Source organism: Scomber japonicus, chromosome 20, assembly GCF_027409825.1.
Source record: "Scomber japonicus isolate fScoJap1 chromosome 20, fScoJap1.pri, whole genome shotgun sequence".
In the NCBI taxonomy this organism is placed as follows: domain Eukaryota; kingdom Metazoa; phylum Chordata; class Actinopteri; order Scombriformes; family Scombridae; genus Scomber; species Scomber japonicus.
The window spans coordinates 17,455,554-17,474,260 of record NC_070597.1 but is presented as its reverse complement, the minus strand read 5'-3'; the positions used below and the strand labels follow the sequence as shown (position 1 = coordinate 17,474,260).

The window sequence follows — 18,707 nt, the reverse complement described above, 5'->3', positions numbered from 1 at the left end:
ATTTAACAAATCAAATATTCTGTGTATATTTTACTTCAACGAGTTTCAATTAACCCTCAAGCTGTTTTAGGAGGTTGTAAAACATTTTGGAGCACTATCCTGTTTTTTAAAAAACCGTCTAAATTAAACGAATTAAAAGTGTAACATCCACTTTTAGACAGGCAATTCTTCAGGCAACTATGTCCGAGCAAGTAGCTCCGAGCAAACGACAGAAGATGTCACTGTTTATCAATGATTACTAGTATCGTGACTTACAGAAAAACAGTATCACATTAGATTAACAATCTTATGTATAGGTAGCGCAACAATATTTTTGAAAAATAAATATACACACACACAGATATGAATGACAACGTTTTTATTGTTTTTACTTTATGCAAGACCATAAAGATCCATCCCCTTAACCTCATACTTAAGTTTGTACATTTTAAACATTGCATAAGATCATATAGAAGTGATCTATGTAGTGATATGAGAACCTTATTCATTGATGTAACTTAAGATTGAGGAAAAATGACACATTCATTCCCTCTGATTACAAGTGTGATCATCTTCAATCATGCATTACAGTGGTCTGTGGTTTATGACTTGAATGCAAAACAAACTGGGCACTTAAAAGTATTAGGCTACAGATTTGATAAGTTTGTCCATCACATGAAATGATTATCAATGCCAGACGCTCAACCGCACAACCTGTTTGTGAAGGGCATTAAGAGATAATGTAGCTGCAAAAGTAGAGAGGGGTTAAACACCTCTAGACCAGAATATAACTGATGAGTTTACAACTGAACCAAGCATAACACACAAAACAGTTTAAATCTCATTGCAAAAAAAAAAGTCTCCAAAGAAATACCCAAATAAACCTCTGCTCTGAGCCAACGCAGGTTAAGTTTCAAAAAGATAGCAAGATTGTCTGCAACGCTCAAGCATAGGCTGTCAGGAAATGGATGGGAATATTTTAGCATCAGTCTGTGTGATCAGTTCATGTGGAGTGGGGAGTGCTAGTTGCCATTGGTGTGGTCACACAAGTTATGCCAACATGTGTGAGGGAGTGCAAGACAGTACATAATTGGAAGGCTTTCAGAATACTATGGCGAATGTAAACATAGCCTAGCTCTGGCAGGAAATCCAGTCTACTTTGATTGAACCTCTTTGCAGATTTCAAATTTTGCACTTTAAAAGCCCTTGTGTGTGTGTGTGTGTGTTTGTGTATATATATGTATATCTATATCAAAAACATGCATCCATACTTGTATCCCAGACAATATAAAAATTGTTTTAGTCAAGTGTATACGTGTACATGTGAGTAAATGGAGGTTTGTGTATTGTTAACAAGTCTATATGTACAAAGTGTGCCGGCATTAAGAAAAGTTTACTCATCCCTGACACTAAGATTAATGTGTGCAATACACATAAGACATTGGATTTTGGTCATTGGGAGAAAGGCAACACTAAATGATTATTTGTGAATGAAATATCCAACCTATCAAAACCACACATCAAACCTGAAAACAACTTTCTATAAAAAAAAGTCTTCTAAAACGCAGTATTTACATTAACAACATTACAGGCTGTAAGCAATGTGCACAGTGTTGTTTTCCACTGTAGTGCTTGTAATGGTGTGTACGAAATCTACACAATTCAAAATGCTTAGAAGAATCACACTGCAGGAAAAAATACATTTTGTTGTTTTGTTTTTCTTTTTTTAAATGTAACAGTCAACTTCATAGCCAGCCAAGTATAGCTTTGTTATTGGTTATCAAAACATGATCCAGGCATGTTCTCAGTGAAAGACACCTCATTTTACAGCATCTGCTGTTTCAAACCTAACTCAGAAATCTCTAGAGTCCTGTACAAACAACGAACAACAGGAGTTAGCATTGTCAAGATTTTTTAAAGATCCAGTATAAACAACTTCTATTTCGAAGCTGTGTTTCTATACAGTGTACAAAACGTGCAGTTTTTAAGAGTTAAATATTAATATTGAATTTTGATTATTTACATCAAAACAAAAATCCTCTGGATATGAACAGAAATTCCTTCACTGCCTTCAAACAGTTCCAGTCCCCGAACCTCCCACACCAAAAATACTTTCTCTGAACAAAAAAGATCTTAATCAAATAAGATGTTCCCTCAAACGTACAAAATTAACTAATCAAGGAAAACTCAGACGTATGTGGGAATTTTTTTTAAAAACTGTCTTGAGGATGTTTTTCCTGGCGGGAAACAGGACATCGTTGAGTTTTTAAAAAAAATATTACCATAAAAAACAGAATTCACATTTGAGTGACCTTAAAGAGCTTTTTGGCAGTTAACTGAAGATTTATGAACATGAGGTCTCCGAATGAGCTATACGCTCAGAAATATGTTTGTGAAGCTTCACGTTTACTCGCACTTTTAAATCATTTTGAGGACAACTTCAGTTCTTTGCACAGTTCTGTATCTGAGCGATAACGGGATTATTAATCAATACCAAAACCGCACAACAATTACTTTGCTGGGTTGGAAGATACAGAGCACGGAGCAACACATTTACTTCTCAAGCCAAGTTAATGATAATGAAGGATCTTGCATCGCAACGTTGCCACATGAGGCAGATAGTTCTGCTATGTGTTAAAAGTTTGCTAACTTAGTCTATGAGGAAATGGGATTTTTATATTTCTGTTCATTACAGGTCATTCCCTCATCACCAATAAAAGCCTTACAAGTCATAAATTACCTAATGCCCCTTAACCTACACTGTCAAATCTAACATTTTTGATCAAAGTTTTCTTTCTAGTCTAAAAATATGAATGTGATGTTACTGAAAAACAATATCCTAATCAACAGTAAAATGTTTCCTCTGGTTAATCTGATAGAAAGTGTTTTGTGGCTGAGATTCTCATGATCACAAATCTCAGTATAACTGTTTGAAATCTTCGGAAAACAAATTCTTTTTGGGATGAATTTCACATTTAATAGCCTAACTCTTTAGCATGTGCTGAGTAAATGCACAAATTCCCTTCTTAACATCTCTAAACAATGATTTTGAGTTTGATACTTCTGAATTATAAAGACCATACTGATCCCTTACCAGACCCTTGAGTTGGAGGATATAGGAATTAACTCAATAGATGACCCTGAGTGAATCATTGGCCTTATATGATGATGGCCATGTTTCTATAGCATAGACATTACAATTCCTTACTTTTTTTTCTATTAGAAAAAAACAAAACAAAAACAAAAACTTGCCGCTAATTCAAAAAAGGTCCAGTTTAAACGTACAGGCACAAATTGTCAGTAAACAGACTTATTTACATCAAGAAATAAAAACAAAAATGGAGGGAAAACACAAAAAAGAATAAATGCACACCCCCCTTTAAATCTCCATTGTGCCAAACGTTCTTCCACAAAGATGATATGTTTGCATCATAACACCTGGAGCTCATAATACTGAGTCCTCTTCACATCCGGGAACCCCTTTCCTGAAGAATCTGCAGAGACAACAAAAACAAAAAAAATCATTAATAAAAACACAGCTCTGAAAGTCACTTTGTACAGTCACCTGCATTTCACTAGTTTCTTTAAGTTTAATGCAGAAGCTCACACACTCATATTCACTCACTCACACACACACACACACACACACAGTTTTGGGTGAGTGCATAAAGCAGGGAATCTTGGTGCATTCTAACATAATGGATGGTTTAACATGGGATTTCTATACATGTGAATGAACAAAAGGCATTAATAAGTACAATTCAATAGGAAGGAGCACATCATTCTCCTTTGATTAATTGTGTTTTTTTTTACAGTATCAACTTTCTACATTGTTGTATTAAAAACGTTAAGAATGGCATGGGGATGGATGAGAAGTAAAGAGGACTACATACTTGTGCCAAAGTTACTTCTTATTGTTATTCAACACAACTAAACCTTTAAATTAAATCTTAAGGTGCTTCTTTAAATGTGCACAGTTACTCAGCTTATCTCAGGTGCTTAAATGCAGTCCATCTTTAGCACGTTATGAAGACAGAAGCTGAAATCTGCTTTTAATTTAGTTTAATTTCTTCTCAGGTGTCAGTTTACTTGTATTTTGGGGGCAAAGACTGGCTAGATTATTTTTATTAGACGCTGTTGAGTTATTATTCCATTTCAATGTGATTATGTTGAATTACTATTAACCATAGCATCCCAAAAGGCAATCGGAATTTCTTTTAAAACATCAAAAAGTTGAATTTGCCTCATCCAAATCCCTCATTAGAAAAAACAAAAAAACAAAAATATATATGTTGGTGTTATGAAGTCTTTCCCCATTTGGCTAATTTGTTATTCAAAAAGTGCTGGAGAGCCAAAGATGTGTTGTGATGCCAACCCTAACAGCACAACCACTACTTCTGACAATGAAATGGACAGAGGGGAGCGTAGCACCGCACCCTTCCCTTTCAATGGCATTGTAAAGCACACAATGAGTCAAAATGCAGAAGCTGATGATTCAGCATGCCCTCCATTAACCAAGGCTGCAAACATGACAATAATTACAAGGGTCTTATTGACACTACTGCAACCAATGAAGCTCTTCCCATTTGATTTCAAAAGGGCGCTTCACCTGCAAAAATAAGAAAAAAAAGAAAGGAGGAGAAAAGAAAAAGTATTTGACCGATCTCCTCAGGGACCATCTGGTTTTTGATCTAGCTTTGGCTTATAGAGTCTGAAGGTGGCAGGCCAAAGCTGATTTCCAACCTGGGTGGTTTAAGCATATTATCGGCTCAAGTCATCATTGAAAAGACATGCGAACTGTTTACGGTAGTGTAAACGGCATCGAGCAGGCATGGGAGAGGAAGAGCGCTGCAAATTAGGGGAGGCGTGGTGGAGGAGACTACGAGCAGTTAAGCGCTCACCAATGAGTCATAAGTGCTCAATGCTAATCAGAGTCATTCATTTCATAATCCGTCTCTTCGTCCTCGCTCTGAGCGACATGCAGCATGCAGACAGCACAGAGGGAGACAAGAAAAGCATGTTGTAAAATGATGGAAATGAATGGATGAATGGCGGTAGAACCTTGGGGGGCGGGGGGGTTACATTTAATCTCTCTATTAGAGTGTAATTCAAATGGCACAAAAACAACAAAAAAGTAAAAATGTTATGCAAGGGCCTTTCTACCAAGCTCAATTCATTTGTCACACATTTGCAAATTGGGCTGTTTATCACAAATATAGTATAGTCTAGTATAGTCTACTCTAGTATAGTATACTATAGTATAGTTATGTGCAGGAATTACTTGATAAGGTGCCTCTGGAAACAATCTCAACAGCTCCTACATTTGCCTGAAACATCTCCAGGTTATGTTAAATCTTCCAATTAATCAGCAAAATAAACAGCAGCATGAATATGGTGTAAATGTTGAGCTTCTTTACTGTAGCTAGCTGCCTTCTAGGAGTCGGTCTCCACAGGGACAAACTGATGGGAGTTTTAATTCCTCTGGGCATGCCCCCTGCTTCGCTCTCTAAGCCCTTGAGGTTTAAAAAAAAAAAAAAAAAAAAAAGACCGACCTTGCCAATAGCTTCACTAACATTCAGAACTCAGATCTCTTAATGCCTATAGTGAGGATTACACTGTTTAGACTCTCTCATTTCAGGTCAAATCTAACAAGAAAAAAAAACCAAAAACCTTAAAGCAGGGCTAATTCTGTTTGATAGACACTGGTGTATTTCCGCTCAGTTCCATTAGTCATATGTAGCCTACCACAGGGTCAATGGTATCATGAAATCTGCTGGCTCAGCAATAAGAGCACTAGTCATAAAAAAAATTGAAAATATGGGATGAGAAATAAATAAATAAATAATACGCAGCAGCCCTGGTTCAATGGCGGCAGTCATAGTCGATGCTGCATGTTTATGTAAGCAGTGCAGTAAACTGTAGACAGTGCAGACAGGCAGGTAAGTAAATATGTGATGTTGAATATTTAGATGTATGAGTTGAGAAGACTGATGGCCTGGTGGTAAAACCTGTCCTTAAGTCTGCCGGTACGTGCGGCCATGCTCCTGTATCGTCTGCCAGACAGTTACAAGGAGAACAGTCTGCGTGCTGGGTGGCTGTGGTGCCATATCCTGAATGACCAGGACTCTGTTACCAGTGATGTGTCATTCTGCCTCCACCTCACTCTGTAGTGATTTGCGGCTGTGGGCCGAGCAGTTCTGCTACCAGACCATGATGCAGCCTGTCACAGAGCTCTCAATGGCACATCTGTAGAAGTTTGAGAGGATACTTGTGTTCATACCAAACTCCCTCAGTCTTTTCAAGAAATAGGTCCTCTAGCAATCTTTCTTTACAGTGGTGTCTGTTTGTAGTGACCAGGAGAGGTCCTCAGTGATGTGCACAGCGAGGAACTTGAAGCTGCTGACCCCTTCACCCCCCCCCCCCCCCCCTCTTCTGTCTCCTATAGTCCACGATCATCTCTTTAGTTTTACTGACGTTGAAGGAGAGTTTGTTGTCCTGGCACCAGCTGGTTAGTGTCTCTGTAGGCCATCTCATCATTGTCCATGATGAGGCCCAGATGGCAGTGGAGCTGTGCTTGGCAGCACAGTCGTAAGTGAACAGGGACTACAGGAGGGGGCTGTGCACACAGCCCTGTGGTGAGCCTGGGTTGAGGATCAACGAGGTGAAAGTGAAGCTGCCAATTTTCACCACCTGGGGCCTGCGTCAGGAAGTCGAATGTCCAGCTGTGGATGGAGGTCTCCAGCCCAAGATCAACAAGCTTAGAGACGAGTTGAGGGGAAGACCGTATTGAATGCTGAGCCGTGATCAATGAAGGGCATTCTCGCACATGTATTCCCTTTCTCCAGGTGAGTCAGCACAGTGTGTGTCACCAAAGCGATGGTGTCATCTGTGACCCTGCTTGGTCTGTTTATAATCTACATTAACAATGAAAGTTGTTATGTTCAAGGCTGAATCCAAAGCAGAGAGGATTTTTGGGGAATTAACAGGTCACATTTTATATTTGCTTTTCTATAATCTTTATTAGAACTTATTTGTTTGTTGTCTTTATTTGTTGGTTAAACAGGCAGTCTGTTTTTTAAACTGAAGCACTGGATATTCACAATGTACTCCTTCATAGAGGTTTCTCATCAATAAACTAGAGGTGCTTTCAGTCCCATGGTGGCATGTTCTTAAATGCACTGCATTTAAAACATCCAGCACAGGCCATCATTCACAGACGATGTTTGCTGTGGATGGATTTTTAACCGGCCTTTCCACTCTCTCTCTCACACACACACACACACACACACACACACACACACTTACCTTAGCCTTCTCACTGGGCTCACTGTTTGTCCCGTATGATTGATTGTGCAGCTCCTTGGAGACTACACACAGGAACTCGGCTTGGTCTTCGTTTCCGTAGTTGTAAGAGGAGCCTATGCTGACCAGCTAGAGAGAAACGAGAGCAGAGCACACAGAGAGGGTTAGCCTTAACATGATTAAGCAGAGGCAATAAACTGAGCTGTCCATGGTGGGAAAACAGAAATAGGAGAAAGATTTTTAAAAAAAAAACAAAAAAAAAACACAACAACAGAAAAAACAAAATAATAATAAAGAAGAAGAGGTTGACAACCACATAAGGAGCTCACAGTGTCTACAAGTTCCTGCAATTTAAACCTAAGGCTTCCAGATATAATATGAAAGGAGTTTTGGATATATTTCACCAATTTCATTAAGTTCAAAATAGTTCATACATATCAATCTCAATATGAAATTTTCTTTTAGAATTATTTACCATGCTTTTTTTGGGCGTTATTAGATACATGGACAATGACACTAGAGAGGAACTGACACTTGACAAAAGTCTGTGGTCAGATTTGAACTCATAGTTGCAGAAATAGATGGCACACCCAAAAAGACAACTAGGTGTTCAGGGTGGGGCTAGGTAGCTCAAAAACCCAATGTAAATAGTTAATATTCCATTGTTTATTTTACATTTATAATATTCAATCCAAATGCTATTTTCACGACCTGCAGACACACCACAAAGAAAATTTTAAATAAATGTAGATCATTTATGAAGATCAGGAAAAAAAATATTCAAAACTCAAAGTGCAATTAAAGTAATGTAAGAAAACCAAAAGACAGAAAATAATCTGCAGAAAGTCACTGACAGAGAAGAAGTGCAGGCCAGGGTGTCGATCACAGGAAGCAAACATGCTGGATCAAAATCAATGGGGAATGGTGGATGTGGCTTGATAGGACCAGGCTTGTTTAATGTGAACAGTTGAAATTGAAGTGTTTAAAACATCATCTCTTACAAAGCAAATATAAAAAAAAGGAGCAAGCCACAAAGTAGCACACTCCCATCCATCAACATCACGGCTATCGTTTAACTCTGATTTCACCGTTTAGAGCATCATGATGTAGACTCCATGTGGAGGAGTACCGTGACGCTCAAATCGAAAGATCAGTACATCAGGTGCATTCAATAATCTTCTATCACTGTATTTCTTTATGTCTGCTAATGCTTGCTTTAGCTACGTGACTCACCAGTCTACCACAAGAGTTTACTTTAGATCTTACAGGGAACTGAGGGCAACTTCAATTCTACCAAACAAAGACACCACTGAAGCTGCTGCTTGTAACAGCGAGATACTTTTTTCTCAAGCATGTAAATGATGTCAATCCTACACATGGCATCTTAATATAAATACCAATTTTACATGAATCATAGCAACTTCTAGTGTTCCTACCCCAAATATGTCAGTCTAAATAAAAACACCAAAGGACACAAGAGGACAAATTAAAAAAAAAAAAGGAAATAGACACTTCAGATCTGCATGCACACCTTAAAATAAATGGAGCAATTCCCGTTGCAGAATAACTGCTTCTACCTCTGAATGTTAAATGTGTGTATACTGCAGGCTACTTGTATACCGTCTGTACCCAGGTGTGCATGTTCAGACATGCATCGCCTCATTAGCCTCTGCTGCCGGAGACTTGTTGTTGTTAAGCAGTCGCTCTCACATTAGACATCAATGCAGCAAAAAAACAGAAAACCTCCCAAAAATGAAATAATCTAAGCTAGGCAGCATGGATTCATGGAAGACTCAACGAGCACCAATATGTAAGTCTCTCAGCATCTGTTGCTGTAAAAAAAATGCACTTAAACAACAAATGATCTACATATACAGAGTCTTAAGGGTGGCAGTAGGTCATTAAAGCTCATCTCCACAAGAGACTCTCCTGGGCTGCCGACCGAGCTCTAGGTTAGTGTTTCTAGGTGTTTCCCATCTGACCTGTATAAGGAGATTAGCAAGGCTTCAGCTCAGAGATTCATTCACACATAATTCACACTACGATGCCTAAATAAATGTGATTTCTCATTAGAAGAATTGGCAGTTGCAGCCAAACACAAACTCTTGTATAAACTTCACCATTCTCTCTAAATGTTTGGATCCATTTTTGAAGTAAAATACCTGCCGGGCAGAAAAAAAAACATCTCTGTACACTTAAACGCCAACACTACACAGACCCCAATACAGCCAGATGGCTACGTTGAAGCGAAGCACAGGAGACTGTTGACAAGCTTGCAAACTGTGAGTGCAGTATGAATAAAAATAAATAAATGAAATAAAATCACAGACAAGAAAAAAAAAAAAAAAGGTGTCACGTTCTCTTAGCTTCACTGGTGAGCAAGCAGTACAGATGAACACTGAAAAGAATCAACTCAAAAAATGGCCGACATCTATGTGTCTACTTGGGACAAACAATGGCTGACGGGGTGTGTATGGACAACATTGGGACCATGCAGTGACCAGCCCGTGGACAGAAATTTGTGAGACACACCTCTCCGCTGTTGTTTGGCAAAGCAGACTCCTCTCCCTTCACCTCCCTTGACACAATCAGCAGAAACTCTGACTGGTGGGCCCGCCCGTAACCTATACTGACAAGCTGCAACAACCAATCAGAGCACAGAAGGGATGCCCGGATCATGTATGCGGACAGAAAGATGTGATTTTTGCTGTTTGGCTTTTTAAAAAAAAAAAAAAAAAAAAAAAAATCCATTTCCAATATTGAGGATTGGACTTTCTGGGTCAATGTGAGCATAGCGGGGTGGGTGAAGCACATGAAAGGAGGATTGCCACTGGGAGCCTGCAGGAGGAGCTTTACCTGTTCAAACTTCCAGCCGTCAGACATGGTCGACACCATCTGTGTCAACTCCTCTTCCTGGCACTGCAGCACCCGGTAAACATGCTTCACAGGGACCTGAGAGGAAAGACACAAATGGGATGTTAAAAGTGAGGGAAACGATCTCAAATTGCATATACATGTTAGAACTCAATTAGAAATCTCCTTAAAGAAAGGTAACACACCTGTGATGTTTTGCAGTCCCGTTCCCTGATCTTGTCCTTGATGAGTTTTATTAACGATGTGATGTTGTAGAATTCGGCTTCTTCTAGCACACCTAAGACAAAGCATAAGAATATTTTTTTCCAAGCAGACATGTCCTGCTACAACTACTAAAGATCAGGTTTAGCTATAAAAAATCTACTTGCCCTTAATTTCTTGCAATCACAAGAATCACATTGTTAAGATATTAAAGCAGAGCATTTTACAACAATTAATAATAACAATACTAAAGTGAAATGTTCACAAAAGTAACATATTAACTCATTTGTTTACGATGCTTTTATTATGCTTTACAGATGACTGGATTTTAGCAGGAACATATTCCACAGGGACGTTACCTTCCTCTGCCAAATCCCTGTTGAGCACCAGTTTGCCATGCCTCAAGTAGTTAAGCACTGGCCCAAAGTACGTGGGGTCTCTGTCTATGAGATAGGCACCAGTTTCATCCTGAAAAGCAGAAAAGAGGATGATGAGATTAATACAATATCCCTGCATTTGCTGGTAGAGTTTGCAATTTAAAGACACAGAGCAACATTTTGGGAAGTATGCTTGTTTGTGTTTAAAAAGACATACTTAGAGAGAGCGCTGATTATTTTATTTGTATGCGTCCAGCACAGAGATGACAATATTAAATATTCTTATCCGACAGAAATATCCTTGTCTATTAAAATCAGTCAGTCAATAAGCAAGTGTATAACTGAAACAAATCTTTGGGGGAAAAAATAATACTCTCACTCTGCATCAGCGAGTAAAACTCTAGGGATGAGAATTACGAGGTCTGCTCCTGTGCTGATAATCTCTATAGGGGTTGAGAGGACATGCGCACAAAGAGCCCCGCACACACATGCAAAAGCTTTGGGATATCACTTCACTATTCCCACAGGCAGTGGGTTTGATCCTGATTCACAACCGCTGGGTATTCCCCTATTTCTTTAAGTACTGTGATTAGATGGTCTTTGTCTCGAGGGGGGGCCTAAAACAATTAGAGCAGAGCAGAGCAGAGAAAGATGTGGAACAGCAGGCCGAATCCACCAAGGGGACCAGGAGAAAGCACCTTGGCTTACAACAATTAGCCCAGTCTGGTCTGTTACATAGTTGGCCTAACACATATTATGAAAGTCAGTTTCAACGGCTCCAACTACTGTGGCTGACACTCGTTTATTAAAACACAAAGGGGGAGAAAAAAAAGAAAAACTTTAACATGATGTGTTATTTAGAGAGTCAAATGTGCCTGAGATTTAGTAAAATATTCAGCATGGAGGGTAGGCCTCAAGCAAATTTCGTGCTAATCCTCACATGCAGCAGGATGTTTGACTTTGCATCAGTTAATGGCTTCAGGTGCAACCCTGACTAAATTAACAGCATCTCCGGTCGGTGCAACTTCTCGTTATTTACCCAAGAACAACATTTTCATACCCTCCAGGCCATGACCAAAATCAAACACACAGCCAAACTCCGACGTACATTCATAGCTCCTCTTCGCAAGTACAGAGATGGATTCAGCTCAAAACCCATTAATCTTTCCAATAATGAGGAAACGTCCCAGTGCATTTTCTTTTGTAATGAATCTCTGAACCCTCCTGGCTGGTTGACCTCCTTTCCATGGCAAAAATATCCCACCGGAGCCCAATGGAGTTCTATTCTGGTCTTGTTGCCCTGCGTCAGTTCATTACACTTCCATAGTCACTGAAGTTTAAGCACAAGTACAGGTGCGCCTGCATGGAGGAAACAGACAAGGTTGAAGCTACACAACTCGCCATGTTCAAACCACTCTGTTCATTTCCAGACAGAGGGTTAATCTACCGTTGACCTCTTTAATGTGTCCAAGCTAGTGAAACGCACAAAAGTGTATTACGGTTTCAGTGCAACTTCTTTCCAGTCATTCATTAACTTTACATAGATGAACACATGAACACAAAGGTTGTCACACAGTAACTATCGTCCTCTAAACATGGAAACAGGGAAAAAGGATCCCTAACATATTGTGAAAAGCCACCATGCCAGATTATTAAGTACAACCTAACTTTGTTGCAGTTATATCTGTCCACACTCATATTTGTAGTGAAGATTTTGAAAGAATGATATCATAATCACCAGTTTCAAGGTGGGCACCCAAGATTAGGGTCACCAATTTAGTATTCCATCACAAGAGCTTCTTGTTACAAATCCTAAAAATCAGAGACGTACTGGAACTGACATCAGGTATCGTTCTGACTCATATTAGCTGGATCAGGTATCAGTGACAATGGGCTGATCTGGTATTGGATAACAATTCTGTACATTTATATATGTGTATTAATTAGTAACATTGTGTTTTTCAAAGTTAGGAACGCCTGTTGGAGAAAGCATAGTAAGCAGAGAACCAGTTAACTTTTCATTTTTAGCCATTACGTTCATGTTAAGTAGGTTAAAAGTGATGAGACTGCTACCTATATGTTCTCAATTTCTCATGCTAATAAAAGAAGAATAAAGACAGATAAAGGGTTTGATAAAAAAATAAAAAGCATTTGTATTTTGCAGACTGGAACCAGATACACTCATAGCAGAAAAAGCACAGGTAGAAGTAATAACAAGCTAAGCCTCTCAATGTATTTCATTGAACTCCACTCATTTTACACATGTAAGTCTGTGTAGGGTATTACTGCATATGTGAAAAAAAGTAGCTTTTGTGGGAGCTGCTTGAAATCTTATACGTCCTCTTACGTGATGTCACTTGAGCCAAGGTCGGCTACAGAGGTCAAGTTGCATTGTTGGTTATGTATGTGGCAGGTTTTGGAAAGGAAGAAGAATGCGTGGAGAAGTTTTTAAACTGTCTGATAATGTTATAGGATTACAACTTCAAGTTTCACTACAAATGTTTCCTCGAGGTTGACACGGACCAGTAAAGCTCTATGAAGAAATACATATGAGAAGCTTTGTTCACTGATGACATTTTGACTTGTCACAGTTGGAAAAGCGTGTGTGTTAACAATATTAATTATTGCTGGATTTCCATTTAGCTGCTTTGGTTTCAGGGTTCCTGGTATTCTACATTCTGGCCCACAGTCACACTGGGACATCTGAACAGAACAGAGCAATCGTTAATAATAGCAACACCTGTGCTCATCCTACTATGACAAATCAAAATGTTTGCTAAGTCCACTCCCCCATGAGAAGAAACTTTACACACACGAGAAAAATATTAGCGTCGTCTACAGCTTCGAAAAACCCCACTTGATCAAACACTTCTGTAAATTTGATGCTTGCTAACCTGCCCCGCACTACCGAGCCTGATGCTAAAGACCCCTCTAGAAGCTTGCTGGAGCTGCTCCTCTGGGTGCATCTACAGGGGACTTGAGGTGACAGTGACCCAGTTCAGAGAAAGATGATTATAGGGACTCTGGCGTGGACCCATGCACACAAAAGGGGACGGTGTTTTTAATTAAAAACAAAAGGCTGTGTCTCTTGGGGCCCAGGCTGGGGAGCACTGGGCAACAAACAGAGGGGTGGGGACAGTACTGATGAGAGATAGTAAGCTGGGAGAACTTTGAGAAAAAGGGTTATTGAATTAAGAGAGTTAAAATGCAGAGCTAAATATCCCTAAGAAAGTTCACCATCTGTAAGTAGTACTACAATGAGTGAGCAATTGTAGCTTTTTAAACACATGAATTTCAAGGGAGTGAAAATACTATTAATGCTGTATTATCTAGTTAGCTATATATCTCTGTTGGTTTGTTCACATGGTGCACATCTGCTAGTACATGAGTTTTAAGGAGGACTTTAAATACAACTTTAAATATGACAATCTCTACAATTGGCCTGAGAAGTAGATTGAGACACTTTCAAGATCGATCACAATCTAAAAATAATTGGACCTCCCGCACCTAACTATGTATTTACCTGCAGGTTAATAATACTAAATCTTTATTTATTCACCTTACAGATGACTGTTAATGAAATAGAAATAGTAGACCATCGAAGAGACCAGATAATACAAAACAACCGCCTGCAATAAGCACCAGAATTAGGTCAGTTCAGTGTAGGTCAGGCATTCTACATGTGTTCGTGGTCAGGTCTTAACAAAAACACTGAAACTGCAAAGACATAAATACATACGGCTACTGGTGAGTCAAAGTAGGCCTCATCGTGACTACACTCTAACTGAAGGCAATTTACAATCAAACGCCAATTAGAAGGGTGGGCTACACAAGGGAAGTGTAACGTATTAACCTTATCGTTCTTCTGGTACACACAATACACAATACATATCCTCCCACAGGAAATACCAAGGTGACCCACCCTTCAAGCACATGATGACAAAATACAGATTTCAGCAGACCACACTAACGGTCAAACTCAATCCTTAATTCAACCAAATTAATAAAGTCACTGCACGTCTGCTTCCGAGTGGAGTATCACAATGAGTGTACACCAAAAAATTTGCATGAAACTATTCACAATTTTAAAACTACACAGTGGTGTGTGTGTGGAGAGATAATCACTGGAAAAACTAATACAACCTTTCTAATACTAATAATACTACAGATAGTTTAAAAGTAATTATTGAAAGAAACTACGACAACACATGAGTCAAAAACAATTAACACCAACACAGGAAGCTGAGAATAAAAAGAATGAAAGCATGATGGCGTGCTGCTCGGCCCTGAATGCAGGCGGACAAGCCCCCTGCACAAACAGCGCTTAAAGATGTTGCAGTGGAGCTTCTGAGTCACATGACTGTAGCTACTTAGCCAAGTGGAAGTCTGATCCTTGTAGAGTGGGAGCCAGAGTCCCTCTGGAGTACAAGCAGTAATGGCATAGTCAAATAGGCTGTCATCTTTTAAATAATACACACATCAAAACCAGGCTGCATTATGTGAAACTATCTCACATTTCAAAATATTAAACACCGTCATCTGAAGGAGAGCTTGATCTTTGCTTGAAACTTCGCCTTTGTATCATTTTCAGCTCTTTAACGGCGATAAAATCAGTGCATTTTGTAGGACAATTTATGACAGGAGTAGTTCAGGCACTAAATGAACAGCTCCTTTTAAAAGTCCCCTAAAAGCTTTGCTTTCATGATGAGAGGTAGTTATGATGGCTAAGCTGGCAAGCCAGGAATTCACTGCTGGCCAGGCAAAAGTAGAAATGTGACATACGGTAGAAAAGGAAGCGAGGAGTGAAATGATGTAGATGGTCTAAAATAGTGTTCCAGCTGAAATCATTGTAATTTACTGTGATACAAGGCTATGATCTATTTTAGGTGCCAGGATGCTGTGGACAAAGTTGCACTAGGCTGATAAAGGCGATAAGATCAGTCTAGAGTCACACCTGATTTTCCAGTAGCACTCTGCAGTGTCCTGTTGAGCACTTACTGCGTGAAGATGGAGTAAGAGGAGACGATATCAACGTTAAATATTTACGTTGCCTCCCACAGTGTGCTCAGGCATGACATACAACCTGAATCCAGCATTAAATGTGGCCATATTTCTCTTGCACATGCCGCAGAGAGAATTTCTTTGGGCCAGTAAATGGATATGAATAAGAAAAGAATAAGATGTTGAAGGAACAAGAATCCTTTGTGATGGGGGTGCTTGAAAAATTGATGCAGCTCTCAAAGCTAAAAAGCTGGGTCTCTACTTGAGTGGTCCTGAGCTGAGTAGTTTGAGAGGAGTCTGCCAAAGGGATAGATGCCCATAGGACCGTTGATCGTTTTGAGAGCAACATCTGCTTAGGATCTCGCAGTGCGAATTAGTCTCTTAAGCCTAACGAAACTACAACAATATCAAGCTGACATGACAGCGATGAAAGGCATTTGTCAATACAGGGATAAACACTTAAAAGAAGAGAGAGAGTGAGAGTGAGAGAGTGAGAGAGAGAGTGTTATGAATAAAAGACTGTCAGCTGTTATGGCCGTGCACGTGACAGCACTTCCTCCACTTTCTCCCTGGTCTGCCCCAATGTGCAAAACAGGCTCCAGTCAACAACATGAATAATGCAGTTCTCCTCAAGAGTCCTGCTGAAGCACGTCAGCCTGCGTGACGGAGAACTGAACCACTCATTTCCTTAGCTGTGAAACAATACTGCGTTTGCCCAAAAACAGAGCCCTTCACTGATCTGTAACTGCAAGTGACTTGCTTCCTATTCACATGCAGTGTTGTGTGATGCGAAAAAACATCAAACACCCATCAAACACAAAAGCAGTCTTCTTGGCTCAGTTGTGAAAATATTAAATAATGTCAAAATATATAGTTTGAGAAGTAGTGGCAAGTGAAATAATATCTAATAATAACCTGTTCTTTAGGGAGAGCTATCTGAAACCAGACAGCCTGCAGGAGAGAGGTACGGTAATGGCTTGAGATTCTGATACGCACTTAAGACAAGGGATTGAGATGGACTGAGCCGATGCTCATGGGAGGATAAACTGACAAAATAGCAAGCTGATTATTCAGAGATTAAGATATTTGCATGAAAATACGAGATGAGCCATGGGCTCAGCTTAGCGCAAAGGGGGCAGGGGTGAAGATTAAAATGTGCAAGTAGATGAAAACAATGAATAATGGGGCAGTAAAATGCACAATGAAAAACAGAGCACATTACACTATGCATACAGACACTAATACATTGTGTTTGGCAGTGCCGGGGGCCTTTAAGCACACACATTGCTGTTAAAACTGGCAGATGGACAAACAAGAGAGAAGCCTGCTTTCTGGAGCATTGAGGCCATTCAGGGAGATGAGTGACTTCATCCCAAGCTCTTGGTTTGTCAGCAGCACCTCACCCCACTTGGCAATGACTTGTGTACTCATTAAGGGAGCCTCACCACCAGCACAGAGGCTGATTACTGCAGAGCAAACAGAGCCAAGTAACAGACTACTCCCAAGAGAGAGGAAGAGAGAAAAAACACAAATTGATCAAGCAATAAAATCTTAGATGTGTAGGTCATTTGTTTAGTTAATTATAGCCTTAATGCCTTAAGATATTGTCATCACCTGTAAGGGTGAGAATAGAGCTACAGATCGATGGTCTGCTCCACAGCATGCCAATATGTTATAAAACGCAAATGCATATGGGATATTGATTATTCTCATGTCATTCTGCTGTTATATTACAATTGAAACTGACTTCTTTGAGCTGAAATAAAAACTGAAAAAAATAACCCACCATTCAATCCCCAAACTTTAGAATAAATATCACAATGTGTATATAGTCATCCCAGAATTAGCTTTAGATATAACATTTAACATGATTTAATGATGAGCACTTAGGAGACACACTTGGTTTCTGTCACTACTTGACATCTGACACCTGGATGAGTGCAGCGCAATGCAACGGCCTCGGTTTGGGGAAAGTTTCCAACTACTGTGAAAGCTGCAAAAAACAAGTCTAAACACTGCGCTAATTTTGTAAAGAGTCAACACTTTCAATAACATTAAGGCAAAAACAAGCCCGTATCTAACATACACACACATAACCTAGTAGCAAGATCGTATGTCATGTGGTGACTGTCGGAATCTAGCTAGCTTAGCGTGCTAATACTAGCTAGCCACAAAAAACGAGTTAGCCTCAATGATCTGAATAAACACAAATTTTCGCAAAGCTGGGGATAAGAATAAAAAAGCGGGTGAGCGAAGCCATCAGTCCGCCTAACTGATAAAAACACCGCGAACAAATTTAACCCACTTTAGCGCAAAAATATTTCTTTGTTAACCAACTGCGCTCCAAACTACAGTGCTACTGCTAACTAGCTGGACTAGCTTAGCATTTACCTTATCGGAGTCGAGCTCGGGGTCAGCTTGGCTCAGTCTGTACAGAAATGATTTTGGATCTCGACACAGCGTCTGTCTCGTTGTTAGAAAATACGTCCCCCCAACATTTAGTCGGATCCATTTCGATGCGCCGACACCGGCTGAAGTGTTTTTCTCCACCGGAGAATGGGTGAAACATCTCCGGTGAACGGAGCCGCTCGTCTCGGAGCTGTTCTCTGCCATCTCCTCTCCTCGTCTCCTCCGCCCTCGCCTCGGCTGTCTGCCTGTCTGTGCGGCTGACAGGAAATATCTAAAGCCGCAGCCACTAAACTTGGGAGTCCACGATTCATGCAAAGCAGGCTGCCAGCTCCTCAGCCACTCCTACTAACTGACCCGCTCCAGCAGCGCTGGCAGACACTTGCATAAATTATTTCAGAGAGAAGACGTCCTCCTCGGCTTCATCTGCAGACGCTTTTCGATACGGAGATGCGATATATTTTGATAGTGAAAGCCTGTGAACGTCATGAAAGCCGTTTTAGAGAGACCGAACAAATTTTAGGCGTTCGAAGTGTGTATTGAGGGAGTAGTAATTTCCACGACACA

General features: G+C 39.9%; 1 protein-coding gene across 1 annotated transcript; it reads right to left on the bottom strand.

The window, feature by feature from the left end:
* Positions 1-343: 343 nt before the first annotated feature.
* On the bottom strand, positions 344-18,462 carry kctd5b (potassium channel tetramerization domain containing 5b). Its single transcript, XM_053341745.1, has 6 exons — positions 18,126-18,462; positions 10,716-10,824; positions 10,341-10,432; positions 10,138-10,233; positions 7,285-7,410; positions 344-3,473 (listed from the first exon to the last, which is right to left on the bottom strand). The coding sequence occupies exons 1-6, from the start codon at positions 18,345-18,347 to the stop codon at positions 3,444-3,446; spliced, it is 675 nt and encodes a 224-aa protein (XP_053197720.1). The 5' UTR covers positions 18,348-18,462; the 3' UTR covers positions 344-3,443.
* Positions 18,463-18,707: the final 245 nt, after the last annotated feature.